Here is a 21230-nt window from a genome sequence, read left to right on the forward strand (position 1 = left end):
TTTTTTTTTTTTTTTTTTTTTTTTTCACATAAGTTTCAAAACTCTTTCTTTTTTTTTTTTTTTCGATTCCGCAGGGACAAACACCATTGTTTCCTCGTATCTTCGGCCATGAAGCTGGAGGGTATTAACTTTAAAACCACAGAATCTTCTTTCTTCATTTTGAGGTTTTAGAGTTTTATACAGAGATTTGATGTTTGGTTCTGTTTGTTGTGTAGGATTGTTGAGAGTGTTGGAGAAGGAGTGACTGATCTTCAACCAGGAGATCATGTTTTACCCATCTTCACCGGAGAGTGTGGAGATTGTCCTCACTGTCACTCTGAGGAGTCCAACATGTGTGATCTTCTCAGGATCAACACCGAGCGAGGAGGGATGATTCACGACGGTGAATCAAGATTCTCCATCAAGGGCAAACCGATTCATCATTTCCTTGGGACATCCACGTTTAGTGAGTACACCGTGGTTCACTCTGGTCAGGTCGCTAAGATCAATCCAGATGCTCCTCTTGACAAAGTCTGTATCGTCAGTTGTGGTTTATCCACTGGGTTAGGAGCTACTTTAAATGTGGCTAAACCCAAAAAGGGTCAAAGTGTTGCTATCTTCGGACTCGGTGCTGTTGGTTTAGCCGCTGCTGAAGGTGCTAGAATTGCTGGTGCTTCAAGGATCATTGGTGTTGATCTTAACCCCAGCAGATTCGATCAAGGTAGTATAAAAGATAAATAAATTGTATTGGGACTGTGTTGTTCTTGATTCTTCAGTCTCGCTTACATTGAGCTTGATATGTTTGTTGTTGGCAGCTAAGAAATTCGGTGTCACTGAGTTTGTGAACCCAAAGGACCATGACAAACCAGTCCAACAGGTGATCGCTGAAATGACCAATGGTGGGGTGGACAGGAGTGTGGAGTGTACCGGAAGCGTTCAGGCCATGATTCAAGCATTTGAATGTGTTCATGATGTAAGCTTCCCCTTCACATTGATTCGGACCAAACCTACATCATATCTTACATTGTGCATATATTAACATATACGTATTATGTTGTTTCAGGGCTGGGGTGTTGCGGTGCTGGTCGGTGTGCCAAGCAAAGACGATGCCTTCAAGTCTCATCCGATGAATTTCTTGAATGAGAGAACTCTTAAGGGTACTTTCTTTGGGAACTACAAACCAAAAACTGACATTCCCGGGGTTGTCGAAAAGTACATGAACAAGGTAATGAGAAGACCGGATCTTCTGGTGCCAACTTTGATTATATACCAATGTTCTGATGATTGTTTTATTTATGAAATTAGGAGCTGGAGCTTGAGAAATTCATCACTCACACATTGCCATTCTCAGAGATCAACAAGGCTTTTGATTACATGTTGAAGGGAGAGAGTATCCGTTGCATCATCACAATGGGTGCTTGAAGCCATTCTCTAGCCAATGCTGATATCTACTTGTGTTTTTAGTTGCCTTTATGCACTTAGAGCAATAAAAGAAACACATCTCCTACTACTTCTCTGTCTTAAGTTTCATTGTCGTGTCTAATCTATTACGTATCGTTGTAATAGACTTTCTATTGAGATTTTAATATAAACTAAAAGGCAATTCCATTATTACTGTGTTCTCTCAACATTCAGAATGCAAACGGACTAACCGTAGAGACTCGAAAGCCGTATCGAGTCGCCATTCTCTTTGCTTCTTGATCAAAGGTCTGCCTTTGCCTGCCTTTTCTCGGTTTACTCGAATGTCAGCTATCCCCCAAACACATCTTTTGGTTTCCACATCAAAAGAAACCAGCCTGAAAATACCATCACCTTCAGTCTCACTGTCCTCGTTAGTGTACCTCACATACATGGGCCTATCCTTATACCGATCAAGATCCTGCGGAACTCTTACCACCCTTTCGACACCAGGAGATGAAACCTGTGCAAAAAGGTTCAAAACCTTTGTTTGAGTCAATGAACCACCAAACTCCATGAGATAAACTGATGTGAAAAGGAACTAATCAAGTAACCTCTAGAGAGATATTGTCCGGTATAGACTTGGCGAGTTCAGCTTCAGCCAACTTTGCTCTGTAGATTGTTGAATATGCTTCAATATCTTCCATCGTTGGGGAACCAAACTTGGTAGTGAGCCGCTCGATTCTCACTTGTATGGTTGAATTAGGCAGAGTCTTGAAGGCATAAATGCCTAACTCCCCATCAAAAGACTCGCATACGCTCTCAGCTAATGCCAATGCTTCTTTGTCCCATAACGTTCCAGCAAGTTTAATGCCTCCTCCACCTCCTCCATCTCCAGCCTTCAAGAGATCAAAATCCATAGATAAAAGAGATGCATAAAGGATTTATCTTTTCTTAAACTCAGGCGTAAGTAGACACTTACATAGAGTTCTTCCTCATCGCTCTCATCGAATTCAAAGTCATCGTCGTCTTCGTCGTATTCACCATCCGTTAGTAACTCTGTTGATTATTAAATGGTTGAATACAAACACAAGCTACACAGAGAGTGATAAGATTATATTCAAATCACCAAAACGGGAACCAAAACGCACCGTCTTGAATCTCTTCGGGAAGAAGTAGCTCATCTTCTTCTTCTTCATCATCTTGAAAGAGAGATTCTTCGACTTTATTCGGATTAGGTTCAACGATACTTGTTTTCCTCTTACTCTTCTTCGCGTGAGTCACGAAGGAAGAGTTTGGAATCCGAGGAAACGGCGGCGCCGGAAATCGAAAACGAAGACTCGTCGTTGAACGGAAACGATTGACGGCGGAAAGAGTACTTATGCAGAAAGCAGGCAAAACTGAAATTCTAAGACAAGATTGATTCGGTCGGAAACAACAAATCGAATCCATCTTCTCCGGCAAGTGAAGAAGAAGAAGAAGAAGAGACTGGTTTCTCGATTCGTGAGGCCATTTTTTTTTCGGTTAAAAAAACTCTGGTTCATCACTACAATCAATTTCAGATGTTTGGTTCGGTTCTGTTCGGTTCATCAATTCCGGTTCTCTAAAATAAATAAAGTTGACTTTTATCTTTTATGTTCAAACTTCAAACATTTCCTTAACCTATGTGCAACTTTGTTGTCTTGGACGGTCCCAACTGATCCAAGAAGAAGTTTATGTGTTACGTTGCCAGACACCAACAGCATTATTTCCTGTAGGGCAGCAGCGTTGCTGGTTCTGGATTAAGAATCTACATAAATCAGTGATGAGGAGGAGCTAGTTTCAGTCATGCAGTGAGATATGGAGTGAATCAATCTGATATTCTAACATTTGGCTCACCTGTCTCGAGTTTGCATCATCTAGCTTTTGCCTTTCGATGGCTTGACTTTCCATAATCAGTTTGGTAGTGCTAGCTATGTTTTTCACACTCGTTTCCCTGCAATGAGGCAATCAACACACACACAAAAAAAACAGAACAAAGTTTACCGCACACCTCCAAGAATTTTTACCTCCAAAATAGTAGGCTTTTGTGGCCCTTTTCAACAGAAAAAAGTTTACCGCACCTTTGCGTAGCAATCTCAAATGCAACATGAGCCATGTGATCAACTTAAGCATAATCAGAAACAAAAATGCTTTTGAATGATAATGTAAATAGTACCTTTCCCAGCTCAGTGAGAATAGGAGGCACCAATCCATAAAGCTGTGAGACCTAGCGAACTGAAACACCTGCGATCCCAGCAACCTGCAAAAGAAATATTGTGTAGTTGGGGCAAGTAGTAGGTCGTACCTTTCAACCAGCTTCACAATGACAAGAACCAACCTTGACCCTATAAGCACAAAACAATCACATATATAGATAACTAAACCTTAATTGTAACTGTAACCAAAAAAAGAAGAAGTCAAAAGTTGCAGAACCACCTGTGATCCCCACGCTTTGGACGAGAAGTTGGCAAAGATCCCATAAACACCAAGAACCAGATATTCTAAAACACCAAATAAAGGAAGTTAGACAGCTTAAGTAAGAGCCAGATTGAAGGCTAACAAGGCCATCTCCTTGGCCATTGCTTGGGTGCAGAATTGGCTCGTAACCTGAGAAAGAGAGAGCAAACATTAATGAAATTTATTTCCCCAAAAACAACCCAATTGGGATGATTTTTAGACTTGCGGTGGAGACGGACACAGCTTACCGAGTTCCATCCACCAAGGCACGGAATCCAGTACTGAGATGGTCGTATAATTTCTTGAATTTTTGACACCAGTGTATCCTCCCCTTCTGCTGGGTCTTCGAACTTCTGAGACCTGCAATTTCCATATTCCGTTTGATTAGAGCGCTATGTAACAAATCCAAAGATAAATTGAGGGTAAACAAGTAGTTTGCTTACACTTAACGGTAGGAAAGATCTCCCAAGTGGTGCTTGATGAGATTGTGTAAGTAATCATTTGACATATATAACACACATCCAGAAGTTTTCCGTTGTTTGGCGAACACAACATTCAGGTCGCTGTTGGCAATATCGACACACCTGACAAGAAAACAACCACCCCATAAAGATACGTGAAGAAAACTGACACAAGATCCAAACAACATGAAAATGCTATAAAAACCTTACTGGACAAGAAGAATCTGGCCAATTAGAAATACTTGAGCAATGGACGGCATGCCAGCATTCCAATGCTTCCTGTGATCGTTGAAGCTTAACCGGATAATATATCAACAAAAATGGTCTCAAACTGCATACATATGAAACGATCAACCCATAGTAATTATTTACACAATTTTCAAAAGAATTATCAAGGCTGACTAGTTTGGCCAAAGAATTTACCTGTTGGCGGGTCATCGCAGCATTGTCAACATACATATATGAAAGCTCAACATCATGATATTCAGAGGCTCTCTTACTCGTTTCTTCCATAAACTTGAGGCCTGCAGAGAACAAATTGCATTGGCATCAGTGTTATATGTGTTGCACATGAAACAAGAGAGAGGAAAACAAGTAAAAGAAAACGTAATTATCAACCATAGACATTAGCTTTGTCAGCAGAACACAGCTTGCCACGCCGTTTCCGAGCAGTCTTGAAGGCAACACGAGCAATTCTATCAATCTGAGTAATTAGAAATGCTTTAAAGGATTAGTCCATATGAGAGAGAGAAGAGGGTTTGCCAACAAAATAGAGGTCTGAGAACAAAACCTGAGCGAGTAAATTGGACCATAGATAGATAAGGACCCATGGCTTTGAGTTCGAAGCTCCAGGAACCCTAATTCTCCATAAAACATCATAAAACAAAAATCCCAGTCTCCATCTAAATTGTAAACAAGAAGCAAAAAACAATAACTTTTAAAAGACAAATTCGACTCACAATGCATGTGCTTGCTTCGTTAAGAGTAACTTAAAATTTCCTGCGGCTTGCTTTGTGTTGTAGCTACTGGTTCTAATATCTCTCTATCCTGCAATAATAAGAACAGTTAAAAAAATAGTTGAACTTAAATAATAGTGAAGACCCCATTAGATCAAATGTATGAACTGTATGAACAATATGCAGATTGAGAATGAGAGAGATATACCTCAGCCATTTCATCTCTCTCTCTCTCTCTCTCTCTCTCTCTCTCTCTCTCTCTCTCCACAACGGCATGGTGAGATAAAGCCTCATGAGCTCTTTCATCTGGGGACTACCATATCCCAGCATGTGTGAAAAATTTGCAGCAAAACCCAAAGAATCATCTAATGGAATGATGCTACCATCCTTGTACATCCTGCAATGTTAATTCATGAAACTAGAGGTCACAAAAACACAAAGCAGAGACATGAACTACAAACCTGGCACAGCCGCACGATGAGGCAACTCTTTTTGACAGCGCCTCAACTTGCTCTTTGCTCTTTCCTACATGGAAGTACATCTTTAATAAAAAATAGCTTTTGAAGAAACAAAGGACAACTTTCACAGGAAAATAAGAAACGGCAAAGTATGTTCTCAACAAGCTAACAATTGTCGGTTAAAAAATAACACACACACACCAATTTGTAAAAAATATGTGTGTTTTAGTAATACATGCTGCAAGTTAGGGAAAGTAGTAGGTCGTACCTTTCAAACCAGCTCCTTGGAGATATTGTGGTAACTGTGTAGTCTTACCCGAACCAGTGTCTCCCTCAATGAGAAGAACCAACTTTACCCTATAAGCACAAATCAATCGCATATATATTAATTAATCTTTAAATTGTAATAGTAACCAAAAAAAAAAGCAAATTCATCGATCCAATTTTTATTTGAACCAGTTTATGATTTGATACCTTTTTAAGCACGTAGGCGACGCAGAGAGGACAAATACAAGCCATCAAAACTGCCACCAACCGATCAAAGCATCCTCCTCCACAATCTAAAATTAACAGAGCCAAGTAGAGTTAAAAGTCGCATGAACATAATAAAAACACCTTGAATAATCAATCTAGAAACCAAACTCTAGAAGAGCAACATGACTATGAGAGTGATGATTGGATCATGGTTTGCTTCCAAAAGTCCTGCANAAGAAAGAACTGTAAGGAAAAAAAAAAAAAAAAAAAAAAAAGAAGAAGTAAAAGACGTGTGAAGAGGAAGAAGAAAACACTTAAAGACGTAGCACAGAGGAGAAGCGTGTCCATCACTCTCATTAATAAAAGTATCATCCAAAACCTGAAACAACAAAACAACAAGTCAATAACATGAACATATATAACGCAACCGATGCAATGTAGATGTTAGGTAACCTGATCATACTCACTCCCCACAAAGTGTTTTTTTTCTCTTCGAACCTCCCACCTGGTGCCTTATGATCTGCATCAAAGAGAAACAGAGATGTTTTTTTCACTTTACTACCTGAAAGATGTAGCGCAAAGAAGACAAAAACGATCCATCAAAACCATCACCAACCGATCAAAGCATCCTCTTTCCTCCACAATCTAAAATTAACAGAGCCAAGAAGAGTTAAAACTCGCATGAACATAATAAATTTAAAAAAAAAAAGACTAGAACGATTCAGTTTAGAAACCAAATCCTAGAAGATACCATGAATTAGAGTGACAACGATTAGTCAAAGCCATCACCGATCAAAGCTCCACGAATCTAAACCTACAAAACAAAAAACGAAAGGTTAATAACATGTAAGTAGAAGAAATTACCGAACCAAAGAGACAATAAAGAATCAAATAGATCAAGGAACCTGTGAGAACGTGGCTGAAGACGTGGCAGCATGGAGAAGAATACGCCATGATCATATCATAACTGCTTCCAAAACACCTGCAAAAACGAAGAAAAAAATGTAAGGAACAAACAAAACAAAAAAAGAAGTAAAAGACGTGTGTGAATAGGAAGAACAAAACCCTTTGAAGAAGTAGCACAGAGACGAAGCGTGTCCATCAAAGCCATCACTCTCATCAATAAAAGCATCATCAAAAGCCTGAAACAACATAACAACAAGTAAATAGCATGAACATATATAAAGCAGCCGATGCAAAGTAGAAACCAAACCCTAGAAAAAAATCAGTTAAGAGGAAGAAGACTACCTGAAGATGTAGCGCAGAGAAGACAAAACGATCCATCAAAACCATCACCAGCCGATCAAAACATCCTCCTCCACTAAAATATAGGGTCTTCGGCTTAAGAGTTAAAACATACATGCCAACATCACTAGGAAGATCAGCGACATTACTGTTAACTGAAAAGTTCAATAACAAAAGAAACAAAGGACCAACACTAGCCAATATTAAATAAAACAACTGATATGCTAAAAGGTGTATAGATGTGAGGTAACCTGAAAGTTGAACTCAGACATCAAAAGCACTCCCACAATGATTTTTCTTTCTCTTCGAACCTCCCACACAGTAACCCGGGTTCCTCATGATCTGCAACAAAGAGAGACAGAGATATTTTTCACTTATATAGAAAGAGCAAAACAAAAATCGGTTAAGAGGAAGAATACTACTACCTGACGATGTAGCCAAGAGAAGACCAAAAAGATCCATCAAATTAAACAATCACCAATCAATAAGAAGAGTGTACCACTGTACCTTTGGGAAGACTTGGTCTAAGACCTTCAAGGCAAACCAGCAAAACCACGAACAAGGATGTCAGCCTGTGGATATGCAATCGAAACACACACATAAAGGTACCAGCTTTATGAAGATATAATGAATTCACATAGAAAAATAGTTTGACATCATAAAATAAGGCTAAATCAGACATACCTTAGGAATGTGGTGACACTACGAGAACAGGAACAACCAGCATCATTATCAATTCCAATTCGTCTCAGGTCTCTACAACAATAAAATTCCCAGTTAAGCAGATCGTTTTCAAAATTTAATATGAAGAGAAACACTGATCATTAACAAATTTCAAAGCAACAGAAGGAACAAATAATAACTCAAAATCATACGTAAGTGAAGGATGATATGAAATAAAACCTGGAGGTGTTCTTCTTCTTCTGCTTCTTGGACGTTGGCTCATAGAATGGTGTCATTTATGGAATACGTTGTACATGCTCTCTACCTGCTTCAATGATGATCTCCTTGACCTGATTCACAAATTAATTAAACCTTTAAATTGTAACCGTAACCAAAAATAAAATAGAAAAGCAAATTCATCGATCAAATCCGCAGAACCAGTTTATGTTGTTACCTTTAGCAAGCACGTTGGCGACGATTGTGTTCTGAATCATCAACGAGAGAGAGAGAGAGAGTCAAATAAATCAATCAACGCCCACCTGTTTCACAGAACAAAACTATATTCACACACTAACACTGTCAAAACCATATAGATTTATAAGAAGAACACACAAAAAAAAGAAAAAGATAGATACCTCTCTCTGACTTGTTTAGAAAGCAAATTCGACTCACAATTCATGGACCGGTTGAGTAGTAGATTCGAACCATCATCATGTTGCTCTCTTGTCGCCATTAGAACGATCTCTCTCTGTCTCTTATCTCTCAAATTTGTTAGGCTAGAACTCCCAAGGCCAATATTTTTCAAGAGCTGGGACAGACTCACTCTGAGCTTAAGCGCCGCACGAAGTTGCAAAGTTTCACCTTTGGGAGGACATGTTTACACTCTTTGGCCGCTCTAGCGGCAGTCCCATATCAGCTGAAAAGAGAAAGAGAAAATAGCATCTGAAAGATGAGTGTGGGTTTATTCAAAGATAATTGTCAATAGCGCGAAAGTATGTCAGTGTATGTACCTGTGACCATGACGAGATTCCTTGAGACAACCAAAAAGCACGGTGTAGTAGTATCTAAATCTTAAAGAAAAGGTCACTCTATTAATTGTAACCAAGATTCAGCAAAACAAGGCATGTGGTTAGTCAGGCTTAAGTGATAATGATGCAGTTTTGTACCTTACTTTCGGTTAGACGATAATAGTTCAGCAGGACTCCGCTATGAACATCAACGTTAGGCCACGGGTGGTTCTTGACGAAACTTGCCATGGTCTGTAAACCTGTACTTGGTCAAACACCATCAATCCAATAGAATCAGTTTTAGTTCTTGAAAGCATCTCCGCGATCTGCAAATAGAGAATAAGAAGAAGAACCATCAGATGCTAATTAGTAATTCTAATAGAAAGAGCCAAAGAGAAAACCCCTTAATAAAAACCCTAGAATTGTTATACCTTTACTTGCTCGATCAAATTAGATAAGAGTTGAAGAAGAAGAAGAAGTTTGGGTCATCATCAACCCTAAGGCTAAGAAAAGCAGAAGTTTGTTTACCTCTGTGCTTGCTTCGGTAGGATTAACTTGTTATTTCCTGAGGCTTGATTTGTGTTGTAGCTACTGGTTCTAACACGACACTTTATCCTGCAATAACAAGAATGGTTAAAAGAAGTAGTTGAACTTAAACAATAGTGATGGATGATTTGTAACAAAACCTTGAGGGTTCTTCTTCTTCTTGGACGTTTGCTCATGGCCCCATTCATGGAAGTTGAACATGGTCTCTAGTCTTGAATGATGATCTTCCTGCAGTCAGTGAAACAATCAACACATGAAAATAAAAATGGTTAAAAAAAGTTTAGTCAATAGTGACGGATGATTTGAAACAAAACCTTGAGGGGTTCTTCTTCTTCTTCTTCTTAGACGTTGCTCATGGTCCCACTCATGGATTGGTAGAGCTAGCTAGCAGCTATGTTTGTGACACTCGTTTCCCTGCAATTAGTGAGACAATCAAACCAGCACCATTATCAATTCGACTTCGTCTCAGACCCCTACAACAATAAAATTCCAAATTAAGCAGATTGCAAATTGTTTTCAAATTCAATATGAAGAGAAACACTGATCATAAGTGAAGGATGATATGCTATGAACAAAACCTGGAGTTGTTCTTCCTCTTGTTGTTGGACGTTGGCTAATGGAATGGTGTCATTCAATGGAATTAGTTGTACATTGGTCTCTACCTTCCTTGATCTGATTCACAAAATAATTAAACCTTAAAATTGTAATTGTAACCAAACAAAGAGAACCAACAACAACTAAAGTATTTAAAAAAGCAAATTCATCAATAAAATCAGTAAAACCAGTTTATGTTGTTACCTTAAGCAAGCACGTTGGCGACGATTGTGTTCTGAATCATCAACGAGAGAGAGAGAGAGTCAAATAAATCAATCAACACCCACCAAAACTATAATTAAAGCGAAACATAGAGATTTAGAAGAAGGAGGACCAAGGAGAGGTACTACCTCTTATCAATACCGAAAGCTCAGATCACTCCTCAGTCGTCACTCCTCACTCCTGAGTCCTCCGTTCCGTTTTGTTTTCAGACAAGGAAATGGAAGGAGACGATGCTGCAAAACGACAACGTCTCATCAACTAATGGACCCTAAAAGAAGAAATAGAGAATTATGGTGGGCCAATTAAAACCAGAGCCCAATTCCAAGAATTCTTATACAGAGCCCAGTGTTAAGACTTATGAGAAAGAAGAGCACAAAACCGCTGAAGACGTCACGGAGAAGAAGCCAAATCACTGATGATCCCATAAAAGCATCCTCCTAAATCCAAAACCTGAAATAAGTACATAACGACAATGCAAAATCACATGAACATATATATACTATAAAGCAAGCAACCTATGGAACATTAGCATAGATGAACATATATAACCTCACCAAAAACTCGAAGTTATATACTCTCAAACCATCGATCCTTCCCTCCAACAAAGTCCTAACCTCCACAATCTAACACAAGCAAAGAAAAACATTAGCTGATCTGTGTCAACAGTAAGAATATAACAAAGGGAAAGAAGAGACTGTCAAAGAGCCAACAGGTAGCAACGACAGATCAAAGAGATGATAATTAAAAGATGTAGCACAGAAGAACAATAGTGGAGTTAGCTTGTGGTTGTAAAGAATGATAATTAAAAGATGTAGCACAGAAGAAACATTAAAGAGATGACAGACCAGAGGCTTAGATTTACCATATCAGTCCTCCCAGTGCCTTCACGATCTGCATCAAAGAGAAATACATTCTCGTTTAAAACACATATTGAATACCAAAAAATAGTTAAAAAGGACAAAGTTTAAGAACAATTAAACCGTGTAGGAAAGAATCTGTGGATCATCGATCTCTCATCTGAATGTTGGTTCTCTGTTTAGGAATCCTGGTTCCTCGTGCTGTGCATCAAAGAGAGACATTAGCTGATCTAAAAAACACTAAAATAAAATAAAAGGGAAAAAGGAGACCTTCAAAGAGGTAACAGGATCCGACGACGACGACTACGACGACAGATCAAAGGCATCCTTCAAGTTCAAGAATAACTGAGACATAAAACAGAACAATGGTGAAGTTATGGTTGTAATAATGAAGTTAATAAAAAGATGAAAAAGACTACCTGAAGATCTAGCTTAGAGAAGACAAAAAACGATCCATCAAAACGATCCATCACCAACCGATCAAAGCATCCTCCTTCCTCCACAATCTAAAATATCAACAGAACCAAGAAGAGTTAAAAAGAGTATTGAACGATTCAATTTAGAAAATTAAAAAAACCCTAGAAGAATATCATGAATTAGAGTGACAACGATCAGTCAAAGCCATCACCGATATCAAAGCCTGCCTCCACAAACCTAAACCATAAACCAACAAAACAAAAAACGAAAAAGTTAATAACTTGTAATTAGAAAAAACCACCGAACCAAAGAGACAATACAGAATCAAAGAGAGATGGGATTAGATCAAGGAACCTGCGAGAAAGCCATGATCATATCATAACTGGCTTCCAAAACACCTGCAAAAAAACGTAAGGAACATGAACAAAAAAATTAAAGAAGAAGTAAATTAAAGACGAGTGTGAAGAGGAAGAATAAAACCCTTTGAATAAGTAGCACAGAAGCGTGTCCGTCAAAGCCATGATCACTCTCATCAATCATCATCCAAAACCTGAAACAACATCAACAAGTAAATAGCATGAACATATATAAAGCAAACCTATGCAATTTAGAAACCAAACCCTAGAAAATCCAATGATCGGTCGGTTCAGAAAAAAAAAACAGAGACTGAGTTTTAGAAGAAGAAGAAGAAGAAGAACAAAACCCCTGAAGATGTCGTTAGCACGGAGAAGAAGCGTTTTCCTTCAATCACGCATCATCCAAAACCTGAAATAACGACAACCGATGCCCAAAGCAACCGATGCGCAATAATTAAAAACCAAACCCTAGAAATAAACAAGCAAGTGAAATCCAATGATCGCGGCGGTTCAGGAAAAAACAGATACTGAGTTTTAGAATCACCACTACCACCGTAACGCTCGATCGGAGAGACAGTACAAGCTATATATGCTAGAAACCACCAAACCCTAGAAAAAGACAAAGGTGAAAATCCAATGATCGATTAGAAAGAAAAAGAAACAGAGACGAGTTTAGAGGAAGAATGTGACCGATCACCACCGTACGCTCGGAGTCGGAGTGACCGTTGTAGAGATAGAGAGAAATAAGGAAAGATGTGATGATGTGAGAAAAGAGTGAAAGAGCCTTCTTTTATAGATTAAGTTTTAAGAAAACGACAGCGTCTCAACTAATAGACCCTAAATAAAGAATATGGTGGGCCAACTAACACCAAAGCCCAATCAATTCTTAGAACTCCCAAACGCTGTCGTTTCAAGCCACAACGATCATCTTCATCATTCACGACCTAAGGGAAAAAAACAGAGCAGAGAGGCTAGAAGAGTTAGCGATGATCAAGCGAAGAGTGCTCTGAGCAAGTACGGGATAAGGTCAAGAAGATTCGCCGACCTTGATCTGGTTCTAGGGTTTTTCGAGTTGTTGATATCTGTTGTAATCTGTGTATACAAAAAAAAATATCATCAAATCAAGGGTTAGCTATCTTATATGTTATTAATGAACACGAACAACAACGAAGAGAGAGAGAGAGAGAGAGAGAGAGAGAAAGAGAGAAATCAAAGAAAGATAAAATTTAAAAGCTTTTACCAATTTTGTTCTTTCACCTCTCTTCTCTGCGACCTTGTCCAGGTTTGCATAATTGCTCTTCCGTCGCCCCATTATAACATCTCTCCCTCTCTCTCTCTCTCTCTGTCTCGCTTAACTTGTGTTCTCATTGTTTTTATTTTTGGGTGAAGAAGAAATAAGAAGAGATGATGACAGTATTTATAAACACTAATCAGGGAAGTGTTTTCGTTGTTGTGAAAAACGGAAAAAAAGGAAACCCTACTTGTAATTATTGAAAGGAAATTCCTATTTGGAATCGTAGAGAGAAAAAGAAATTAGCCTATCAAATTTTTTTCAACAAAAAAAAAAAAAGAGGAAATAAGGAAAACAGATCCGGTTCTCTAGAAGATTCTTGTCACAAATAAATTTTGACGGTTCGGTTAGTCGGTTACGGTTCAACAGACCCGGTTCTCTATAACCTGGTGAATGGTAGGTAACAATAGCACTCTTTGCTTTAAAACCTGAATGCGATGCTAACTCTTCCTGTAAATTCTTCATTTGTCTTTCCTTCCTCATGATTACATCGTTTCAGGGATTCATCTTTGATATACAAGGTTTCAAGCTGATTAAAAAATTTTGAAAGAGAAAAAAAACATAACCAACTCACATTTGGTTAGTGAAAGGAAGAGTAACTTTTGTACCAAACCAGACCCAACAAAGCCAAAAGAATTCACAGGGAAGAGAGAGCAGGTTTATGCGGCGGTGATGAAGTGGTGGTGGTTGTCGAAGAATTATCAGTAGAGTTTGTCTCACCCCAATGCCAAAGCATACTCTCCCAAAAACAGAAATCTTCGTAACAAGTCTTTAGTCTCTCATCTTTGATCTTTATCTTCCAATGTCCATCTTTGTAATTCCCTTTCTCTGCTTGTCTCCGATCCCACTCAAGTTGCGCCTTCTGTTTCGATCTTAGTAGACAGAACTTGTGCAAATTCTCAGGCATTGCGTCGTGCACTCTCCACCAGGTTTTATGTGCTTCGTCACTTGCGAATTCCTGGAATATATCCACATTCCAGTTGCAATCATAGTCTCTGAAGCATAACCAAGGTTTGTTATAACCTAGGTAATGAAGAACGTAGAGGATCGGAGGATCAGCTCCAAATAGACTCGTCTTCATTTTCTTGATCTCAGGTTCGTCTCCTTCCCAGAAATGCTTCAAGAAATTCATGTGTTTCGGAATCCTGTGCCACCATGTGAATATCTCGTTAAGGTAACCTTGGTCTCCTCCGTTGTAAGACACAACTTCATTGATGTTATCCATTAGTAACTGGAATGTTGAATTAGATGGCTCAACCACCATTAGACCGGAGTTGAAGAGCGTAGCATTGTTTCCAATTGCTGATATCTCAGGGAACTCGAAGAGGAAATCAATGTTTCTAAGGATAAGCATGTCTGCATCAATGAAGATGATCTTGCTGTATTCAGTCAACTGCCAAAGACGGAACTTACTGTAGTTCCATTCGTTGTATGCATTTGGTACAGCATTCGGGTTCCTGATTCTTTGAAACATTTGAATCTTCCATCCAGCAGCTTGCAAGCCACTTTTATGGTATTCACTTATCGAATCATCGACAAGTATGACCAGATCACGAGTAGAGCCTGACATACGAATGCTCTGCGCTGCTGCAATGGCTCCACAGACATAAAATTGAGCAGAGTGCAAGATAGTCGCATAAGCTTCTTTCTTTGCACTTGCGGAGTAGAAATTATCTGCAATTGAAATTACCATAATCAGCTTACCAGTAGAGATGCTAAACTAGCTGACAACAGAAGACGAAGAAGCTTACTACTGACCTTTAGCTTGAAGAGGAACAGAAAGTTCACAGGAACCAACAGGAAGCTGTAACTTTTGTCGTAACTGGTGAAGGCTAGGCTTATACAGCCATATGTTTCCTTGACGTGCAACAAGTTCTTGACCGGTAAAAAGATTCGGGATTGGAAAGCAATCAGATACCAAAATCACATGAACATCATGAAGCCCTTTAGAAGAAGCCGCTACTCGAGCTGCTGCGAGTTGTAAGTGCAATCGAGCAACATCTCTTGACCATTTTCCTGATTTGTCACACGGAAGCTTGGCAATGACAAGATCAATCCGAGGCTTACCAGGAACTTGAATCAAAGGAAGAGAAGGACAAGTAGGGACTTCGAATTCTTCTACTTCGTCAATCCATTCAGGGTATAGAGATTCCCATGTAATGTTCTTTGCAGCATAGTCTAGACGCAAAGCTACATGATCACAGTCAGATTTCATAACCTCCTTGAATCGATCAATCTCGTTATCATTAAGATTTATAAGCCCAATTCCTTGATACTCGCTTCTACCAAATAAGTAGTTGTCAACAAGATTTGACATATGGTTCCAGTTGATCTCAGCTGAAGCTACATAGCGAGGATCAGTAGTAACACCAAAACTCGTTGGAGTTTCAGCAATTTGTAGCGGTGGATAACGAAATCGGTAGATCGTGAACAGAGCTCCAAGCATTATACAAATCAACACAAGTTTCAGAGTAGAGAACTTGACACCCTTTTCAATCCTTTGGAATCTCCTCCTACTTGTCTTCTCACTACACAATACATGAAAATTAAAACACGAAGCAGTGATTATATATATATATACACAGAGATCGCTTGTGAAACACATTCCAGAATCAAAATCAAAGATCGAAGATCTGATTTCAGAAAAGTCAACCATGTGTGTGAAGCTTACTAAGTTAAACTAACTATAGTCTATATACTCTATAGTGTTGATCAAACTCGAGAAACTAATGAAGAAGAAGAGGAAGACGAAGACTAACGTGGAGAAGGAGAGACGATGTCTTGACTCCATGGGACTTGAGGAAGGTATCATTGTCTCCGTGAGATCAGGGTCGGTTTCGAGAATTTCATAATCGCCTGATGATGATGAAGCAGCGAAGAGACATTTTAGGGATTTTGAAAAATTAGATTTTGGACGGAAGGTTAGAGACAAAACGATGCGTATTAACAATATGAGTGGTTGAACCGTTGAACCATGCGTTTTTGCGAAATAGCGCCTTTACTTTTTAGGTTTTCTTATTTTTAACCCTGATCTATTTTTCTATTCTTGGACCCTTTTTCTTTCTAAACCTGGGATATGACTGTCAATAAGGAATGCAATGCAAAATATCTCGTCAAGCTAAAAAAATACTCCCACTTTGATCCAAAAAAAAAAAGCTAAAAAAATACTCCCTTCTTCTGTTGTAGGGTATTTAACATATGTTGTAATGAAGTTTGTAATAATAGCAATTAAAATTTTTAAAAACTAAAAACATCTACATCATATTTCACAATTAATAATATAGATATTTACAAAACTTTTTCAGATTTAAGATAATGATTCTCTTATTATTTTTGAATTTTTTAAAAAATTATTTGACTCATTGTATAATATAAAAAGTTAATAAAGGAAAAAGTGTGTTCGGAGTTTGCGAGTAGATTCCAATTTCACCAATGAACTTAAAAAACTCGAAGTAACATCATACATCGGCTATAATTCAATGATTCAAAGTTGAATCTAAATCCAAAACTTAACTTAACAAGCATCAAAAATTAAAAGTTTGTATTGGTTTAGTTCAACATCTAGATTAACTAAACCTTTAAAAAGTTTTCATATATTATTTTTGATATATTCATACTTTATATATATATATATAAGTATTTAAATTTATAAAAAATTATTTTGGAAATGATTAAATGGCGGAATGAGTTTGGATCAACATTAATATAAATTTATAAAATATCATTTCCAACAAAAAAGATATATCATTAATCCATGTACCATCATTTAATTATTTTTTTAGCACCAACCAATATTAGAATATTATATATGTTATATTAAATTAATTTAATTATGATTATATCAAAGAAAGTTATTTCACGGTATTGCATGTTGAACCTTAAAAAAATCATGTAATTATTGGTTAATGATAAATAGTTTCTCTTTTGGTATAAAAGAGCCTAGTCAACATAAATCTACATAACTAGGAAACAAATCATAAATTTCTGTATATTTTGCATTAAGATATATATGTATATATGTATGTTAGCATAAATATATAAGTATATATGTATGTTTGTCTCTAAATTTGATATATATCTATGTTGGCATAAATCATCTTTAGGCATTCAGATAATTTACTTTTCCCCAAAATATTCGAATATATCAAGATCCAGTGATCCACCGAAAGAAAATGGCTTCAATCAAGCACTTCTTTCTCCTGTTTATTTGCTTTAGCGTTCTCTTAACCTCAGGTTATTCTTTAACTCGTCACCTTTCACCTATCAATCATAGTTTTATTATACTTTGTAGATTCAAAACTGTAAACATGCAAACAGAAGTGTTAATCATTCATTATTATGTTCATGATGGTAAATACTAGTTCATTATCATTTGATCCATGAATCAATGATTACTAACACTTACATGCACATTGAGATATATATTTTGTTAACATGAATATATTATTTGGATGATTCAAAGAAACCAAGTCAAAAAGAATATTATTTACATAAGACATAAGTTACAGTTTTTTTTTTACATCAAGAGTCAAGACATAAGTTACAGTTGTTCATGCTAAATTATTCGTTTTAATATTAGTTCATCGTGAAAATGAAAAACTATCGAAAAAGAAAAATACCCCTAATCTATTTCGTTTAGTTTGAATTAGAAAATATATTCATCAACAATTGATTACATAGTTCAATCTTTTCCTTTAATTTAGATTGCTTCATTTATCTCTTAACGAAAAGAATAAGAAAAAATTATTTCTACTTGGACAGGATTGGCCGACTCTCCATTGCACGATTGCGATCCCACGTTCAAGACCGAAGATTGCAACAAAGAATGTAAGAGGCTTGGTCATCCGGGAGGCTATTGTGGACCTGATAGAGCCGAACCACTTTTAAGTATGTGCTATTGCAAAGATATAAAAGCTTAATAATGCATAAGATAAAAACTAACTAAGGTGCCGGATATGTATCATTTATCAGCTTCTTAATATGAATAATAAAATTCCATTTCATAATCTGTTTTAATAAGTCTTAACTACATGCCACAACTTAGATTTAATTCAAAATTTCATTTTAAAAAATCTTTAATACTACATAACTGCAAGAATCTTAGGCCATGAATGGAATGCGTTTTTAAATTGGTTTTTAGCTTTTGGTTTTTAAATTTTAGTTTTTGGTTTTTAAGGAGGGTGTATTCAACTTGACATTTTAAGTGATTTGTGTGAAATTTACAAATTCTATGTTATTCAATCATGGATTTTAAAAAGTCTATTAAAATCTACCGTTATTGAACTGATGATTTAAAAGTCTACTTTAAAATCCATTAAAATCTCTTGTTATTGAACTGATGATTTAAAAATCTACTTTAAAATCCACTGTTATTCAAAACAGTTTTGTGGATTAGGATTTTAATAATTTTTAGGATTTTGGAGGATTCCAGAGGATTTGTTTAGTTAAAAATACAGAAATCCAAATCCCATGGTTTTAGGTGGGATTTGAAAGAATTTTACAGAAAATCATATGAACTTACCTAAAATCTATCAAAATTCTAAATTTCCTAAATCCCATCAAATTCTCCAAAATCATGGTTTGAATACACCCCCCTAAATATTTGGTTTTTGGTTTTTGCTAAAGAGTTTAAAACATTTTTTAAAATAATAATAAAAATTGAAAATGAAAGAATAACACTAACGATTATAAAAACTACTATAAGATGGTTTTTGGTTTTTCTTTGATTCCCTATTTTTTAGGAAAACCAATTTTATAAAATCTTGAATGGCAAAAAATTAGATTTTTAGAAAAACTAAAACCAAAATCTACTTAAAATTACTATGGCAAGTAGATTCTACAATAGTTTTTGGATTTTGTTTTTCAAAAACCAATTTTTTCTCCATTCAAGATTATACACTAAATAGATTCCCTAAAAAATAGAAAAACTAGTTTTTAGTTTTTATTTACAAATATTAACAAAAACTAGAATCCACATAATTGGAGATTTTAGGGAAAACTTACAATTCTTTTTTTTCTTTCTATGTTCTTTATGTAAATATTTTTTTTGGAAAGATTGGGTTTAAATTAATAAAAAATAAGTTAGTGTTAATAAAAAGGAAGTACCAGATAAAATAGGATTTGCTTTGCAAAAACTCATATCGTCTTCGTTTGAGTCTCGGGTCGGGGGACCCTTCTTCTTGATTAAGGAAGATCTGAGATACTGAACGAATTCGCCAAAGCCTTCGTTGTCAAAACAGTAATCGACGAGATCAATCGCCGTAGATCTGAATTCAAACAAGTCAATCGTAGCGTAATTTTGCGGTGGAACGATGGTGCTGGTTACGTCCGTGCGTGATTACATCAATCGCATGCTTCAGGACATCTCCGGCATGAAGGTTCTCATACTCGACTCAGAAACGGTATAAAAAATCCGATCTCGTCTTCTTCGATTACTGATCTTCTCTGATTTGTATATCTGGAATCGTGATTTAGACACATCGTTTCGTCGTCATTATATGTTTTTGTTTGATTTATTGTTTGAATTTGCAGGTTAGCAATGTAAGCATTGTGTATTCACAGTCAGAGCTGCTTCAGAAAGAAGTTTTTCTTGTGGAGATGATAGATTCAATCTCTGTATCGAAAGAATCGATGTCGCATCTGAAAGCTGTTTATTTCATCCGTCCAACTTCAGAGAATATTCAGAAACTACGATACCAGCTTGCCAATCCTAGATTTGGAGAATACCATTTGTGTACGTTGTTACACCTTTTTCGAGTATATCATCATTTTTCACGGGCAATGATACATATTTTGATTTTGTTTTTGTAATGTATCTTTCAGTTTTCTCCAATCTGTTAAAGGATACTCAGATTCATATTTTGGCTGATTCGGATGAGCAAGAAGTTGTACAGCAAGTTCAGGTGATTTTACAATTCCTTCCTCCGTGATGTTTTTGAATAGGATACTGATACCAAACGAATGTTTCATAGCATATTGATTGGTTAAGTATAGATTTTAGCTGTCTCTTTGAACAAGCCTTATTTGTGGAGCTTAGACCTGTTTCAAGTTATCTGATTCAAACCTATATTGCTTGGTACACTCGAGGTAGTAGTGGCTTGTTTAACATAGTCTTTTTTGGGTTGTATGTTGCAGGAGTATTATGCAGACTTTGTTGCTGGTGATCCATATCATTTCACATTGAATATGGCATCAAACCACCTTTATATGATCCCAGCCGTTGTTGATCCCTCTGGTTTGCAACGCTTCTCCGATCGTGTTGTTGATGGAATTGCGGCAGTGTTTCTTGCGTTGAAACGAAGACCTGTCATCAGATATCAGAGGACCTCTGATACTGCAAAAAGGATCGCACAGGAAACAGCTGTAAGTGAAGTTGTTGGACGAGCTCTTGAAAATTTATTTCTTCCCGCTATTTTGCATGCATCTGATGGAACTAATTTCCAGCTTGCTTAGCTATAAACGAGTCTATTTATTTCCGGTATCCTGTAGTCATTTGAAAGACACTTTCATGTTTCAGAAATTGATGTATCAGCATGAAAGCGCTCTTTTTGACTTTAGACGGACTGAAAGCTCTCCGCTGCTGCTTGTAATTGACAGAAGAGATGACCCGGTTACCCCATTGCTGAATCAGTGGACATACCAGGTTATCTTGACTAAATAAAATATTGTGCTACTCTATGGTATATTATGTACTCTGTGGTACAGATGCCTTGCTTTTCTAGTTGAATAAGACTTGCTCATTAAAGAGATTTTCTGTAGGCAATGGTGCACGAGCTCATAGGACTTCAGGATAATAAAGTGGACTTGAAAGCCATTGGAAGTCTTTCAA

At 37.0% G+C, this 21230-nt stretch overlaps 5 protein-coding genes and 1 long non-coding RNA gene across 17 annotated transcripts in view; 3 read left to right on the forward strand and 3 right to left on the reverse strand.

Moving 5' to 3' along the window:
• Nucleotides 1–1590, forward strand: part of LOC104715866 (alcohol dehydrogenase class-P-like) — a 3338-nt gene extending 1748 nt beyond the window's left edge. The window contains exons 2-6 of the mRNA XM_010433240.2: nt 38–121; nt 216–700; nt 795–952; nt 1043–1204; nt 1285–1590. Coding sequence (XP_010431542.1) covers nt 38–121; nt 216–700; nt 795–952; nt 1043–1204; nt 1285–1401 — 1006 coding nt within the window. The 3' untranslated portion in view covers nt 1402–1590. The remainder of the gene's footprint in view (nt 1–37; nt 122–215; nt 701–794; nt 953–1042; nt 1205–1284) is intronic.
• LOC104713377 lies at nt 1513–3974 on the reverse strand. 4 transcript variants are annotated; one of them, XM_019229492.1, is made up of 8 exons: nt 3835–3974; nt 3575–3743; nt 3426–3493; nt 3256–3352; nt 2529–3166; nt 2360–2436; nt 1992–2276; nt 1513–1900 (listed from the first exon to the last, which is right to left on the reverse strand). In XM_019229492.1, the coding sequence occupies exons 5-8, from the start codon at nt 2827–2829 to the stop codon at nt 1604–1606; spliced, it is 960 nt and encodes a 319-aa protein (XP_019085037.1). In that variant the 5' UTR covers nt 2830–3166; nt 3256–3352; nt 3426–3493; nt 3575–3743; nt 3835–3974; the 3' UTR covers nt 1513–1603. The 4 variants fall into 4 exon arrangements, with proteins under 4 accessions (XP_019085037.1, XP_019085036.1, XP_010428780.1 ...); XM_019229491.1 differs by lacking the exon at nt 3426–3493; XM_010430478.2 differs by lacking the exons at nt 3575–3743; nt 3835–3974 and having other exon boundaries at nt 3480–3567.
• LOC109126259 lies at nt 4110–11390 on the reverse strand. 9 transcript variants are annotated; one of them, XR_002033287.1, is made up of 36 exons: nt 11344–11389; nt 11031–11104; nt 10861–10931; nt 10610–10714; nt 10464–10494; nt 10244–10337; nt 9980–10138; nt 9806–9893; nt 9648–9734; nt 9279–9445; nt 9123–9182; nt 8748–9028; nt 8567–8651; nt 8353–8462; nt 8134–8205; nt 7957–8021; nt 7701–7791; nt 7453–7545; nt 7270–7346; nt 7110–7186; nt 6956–7018; nt 6767–6849; nt 6658–6724; nt 6519–6583; nt 6373–6432; nt 6205–6290; nt 5999–6087; nt 5734–5797; nt 5481–5669; nt 5276–5363; nt 5107–5173; nt 4935–5019; nt 4740–4840; nt 4527–4647; nt 4299–4439; nt 4110–4215 (listed from the first exon to the last, which is right to left on the reverse strand). It is a non-coding gene; the product is annotated as an uncharacterized LOC109126259 (long non-coding RNA). The 9 variants fall into 9 exon arrangements; XR_002033286.1 differs by having other exon boundaries at nt 5107–5179; nt 6205–6432; nt 11344–11390; XR_002033280.1 differs by having other exon boundaries at nt 6205–6432; nt 11036–11104.
• Nucleotides 13850–16310, reverse strand: LOC104713378 (putative UDP-glucuronate:xylan alpha-glucuronosyltransferase 3). Its single transcript, XM_010430479.1, has 3 exons — nt 16162–16310; nt 15161–15930; nt 13850–15076 (listed from the first exon to the last, which is right to left on the reverse strand). Exons 1-3 carry the CDS (start codon nt 16212–16214, stop codon nt 14040–14042), a joined length of 1860 nt encoding a protein of 619 aa, XP_010428781.1. The 5' UTR covers nt 16215–16310; the 3' UTR covers nt 13850–14039.
• Nucleotides 17485–18389, forward strand: LOC109126589 (putative defensin-like protein 280). Its single transcript, XM_019230273.1, has 2 exons — nt 17485–17635; nt 18164–18389. Exons 1-2 carry the CDS (start codon nt 17575–17577, stop codon nt 18319–18321), a joined length of 219 nt encoding a protein of 72 aa, XP_019085818.1. The 5' UTR covers nt 17485–17574; the 3' UTR covers nt 18322–18389.
• The window catches only part of LOC104713379 (vacuolar protein sorting-associated protein 45 homolog), a 5569-nt gene continuing 3874 nt past the window's right edge, over nt 19536–21230 (forward strand). Inside the window, exons 1-5 of the mRNA XM_010430480.2 lie at nt 19536–19803; nt 19934–20135; nt 20225–20304; nt 20537–20764; nt 20919–21044. Of these exons, the coding sequence (XP_010428782.1) occupies nt 19714–19803; nt 19934–20135; nt 20225–20304; nt 20537–20764; nt 20919–21044 (726 nt within the window). The 5' untranslated portion in view covers nt 19536–19713. The remainder of the gene's footprint in view (nt 19804–19933; nt 20136–20224; nt 20305–20536; nt 20765–20918; nt 21045–21230) is intronic.

This window comes from Camelina sativa, chromosome 9, assembly GCF_000633955.1.
Source record: "Camelina sativa cultivar DH55 chromosome 9, Cs, whole genome shotgun sequence".
In the NCBI taxonomy this organism is placed as follows: domain Eukaryota; kingdom Viridiplantae; phylum Streptophyta; class Magnoliopsida; order Brassicales; family Brassicaceae; genus Camelina; species Camelina sativa.

Coding starts and splice junctions, on each gene's coding strand:
- LOC104713378 (XM_010430479.1), bottom strand. CDS start 16,214: ATGATACCTTCCTCAAGTCCCATGGAGTCAAGACATCGTCTCTCCTTC. Junction 15,931..16,161: donor CATCGTCTCTCCTTCTCCAC/GTTAGTCTTCGT, acceptor TGTATTGTGTAG/TGAGAAGACAAGTAGGAGGA. Junction 15,077..15,160: donor TGTTCCTCTTCAAGCTAAAG/GTCAGTAGTAAG, acceptor TTTCAATTGCAG/ATAATTTCTACTCCGCAAGT.
- LOC109126589 (XM_019230273.1), top strand. CDS start 17,575: ATGGCTTCAATCAAGCACTTCTTTCTCCTGTTTATTTGCTTTAGCGTT. Junction 17,636..18,163: donor TAGCGTTCTCTTAACCTCAG/GTTATTCTTTAA, acceptor CTACTTGGACAG/GATTGGCCGACTCTCCATTG.
- LOC104713377 (XM_019229491.1), bottom strand. CDS start 2,829: ATGGATTCGATTTGTTGTTTCCGACCGAATCAATCTTGTCTTAGAATT. Junction 2,437..2,528: donor TCCCGAAGAGATTCAAGACG/GTGCGTTTTGGT, acceptor AATAATCAACAG/AGTTACTAACGGATGGTGAA. Junction 2,277..2,359: donor GCGATGAGGAAGAACTCTAT/GTAAGTGTCTAC, acceptor GATCTCTTGAAG/GCTGGAGATGGAGGAGGTGG.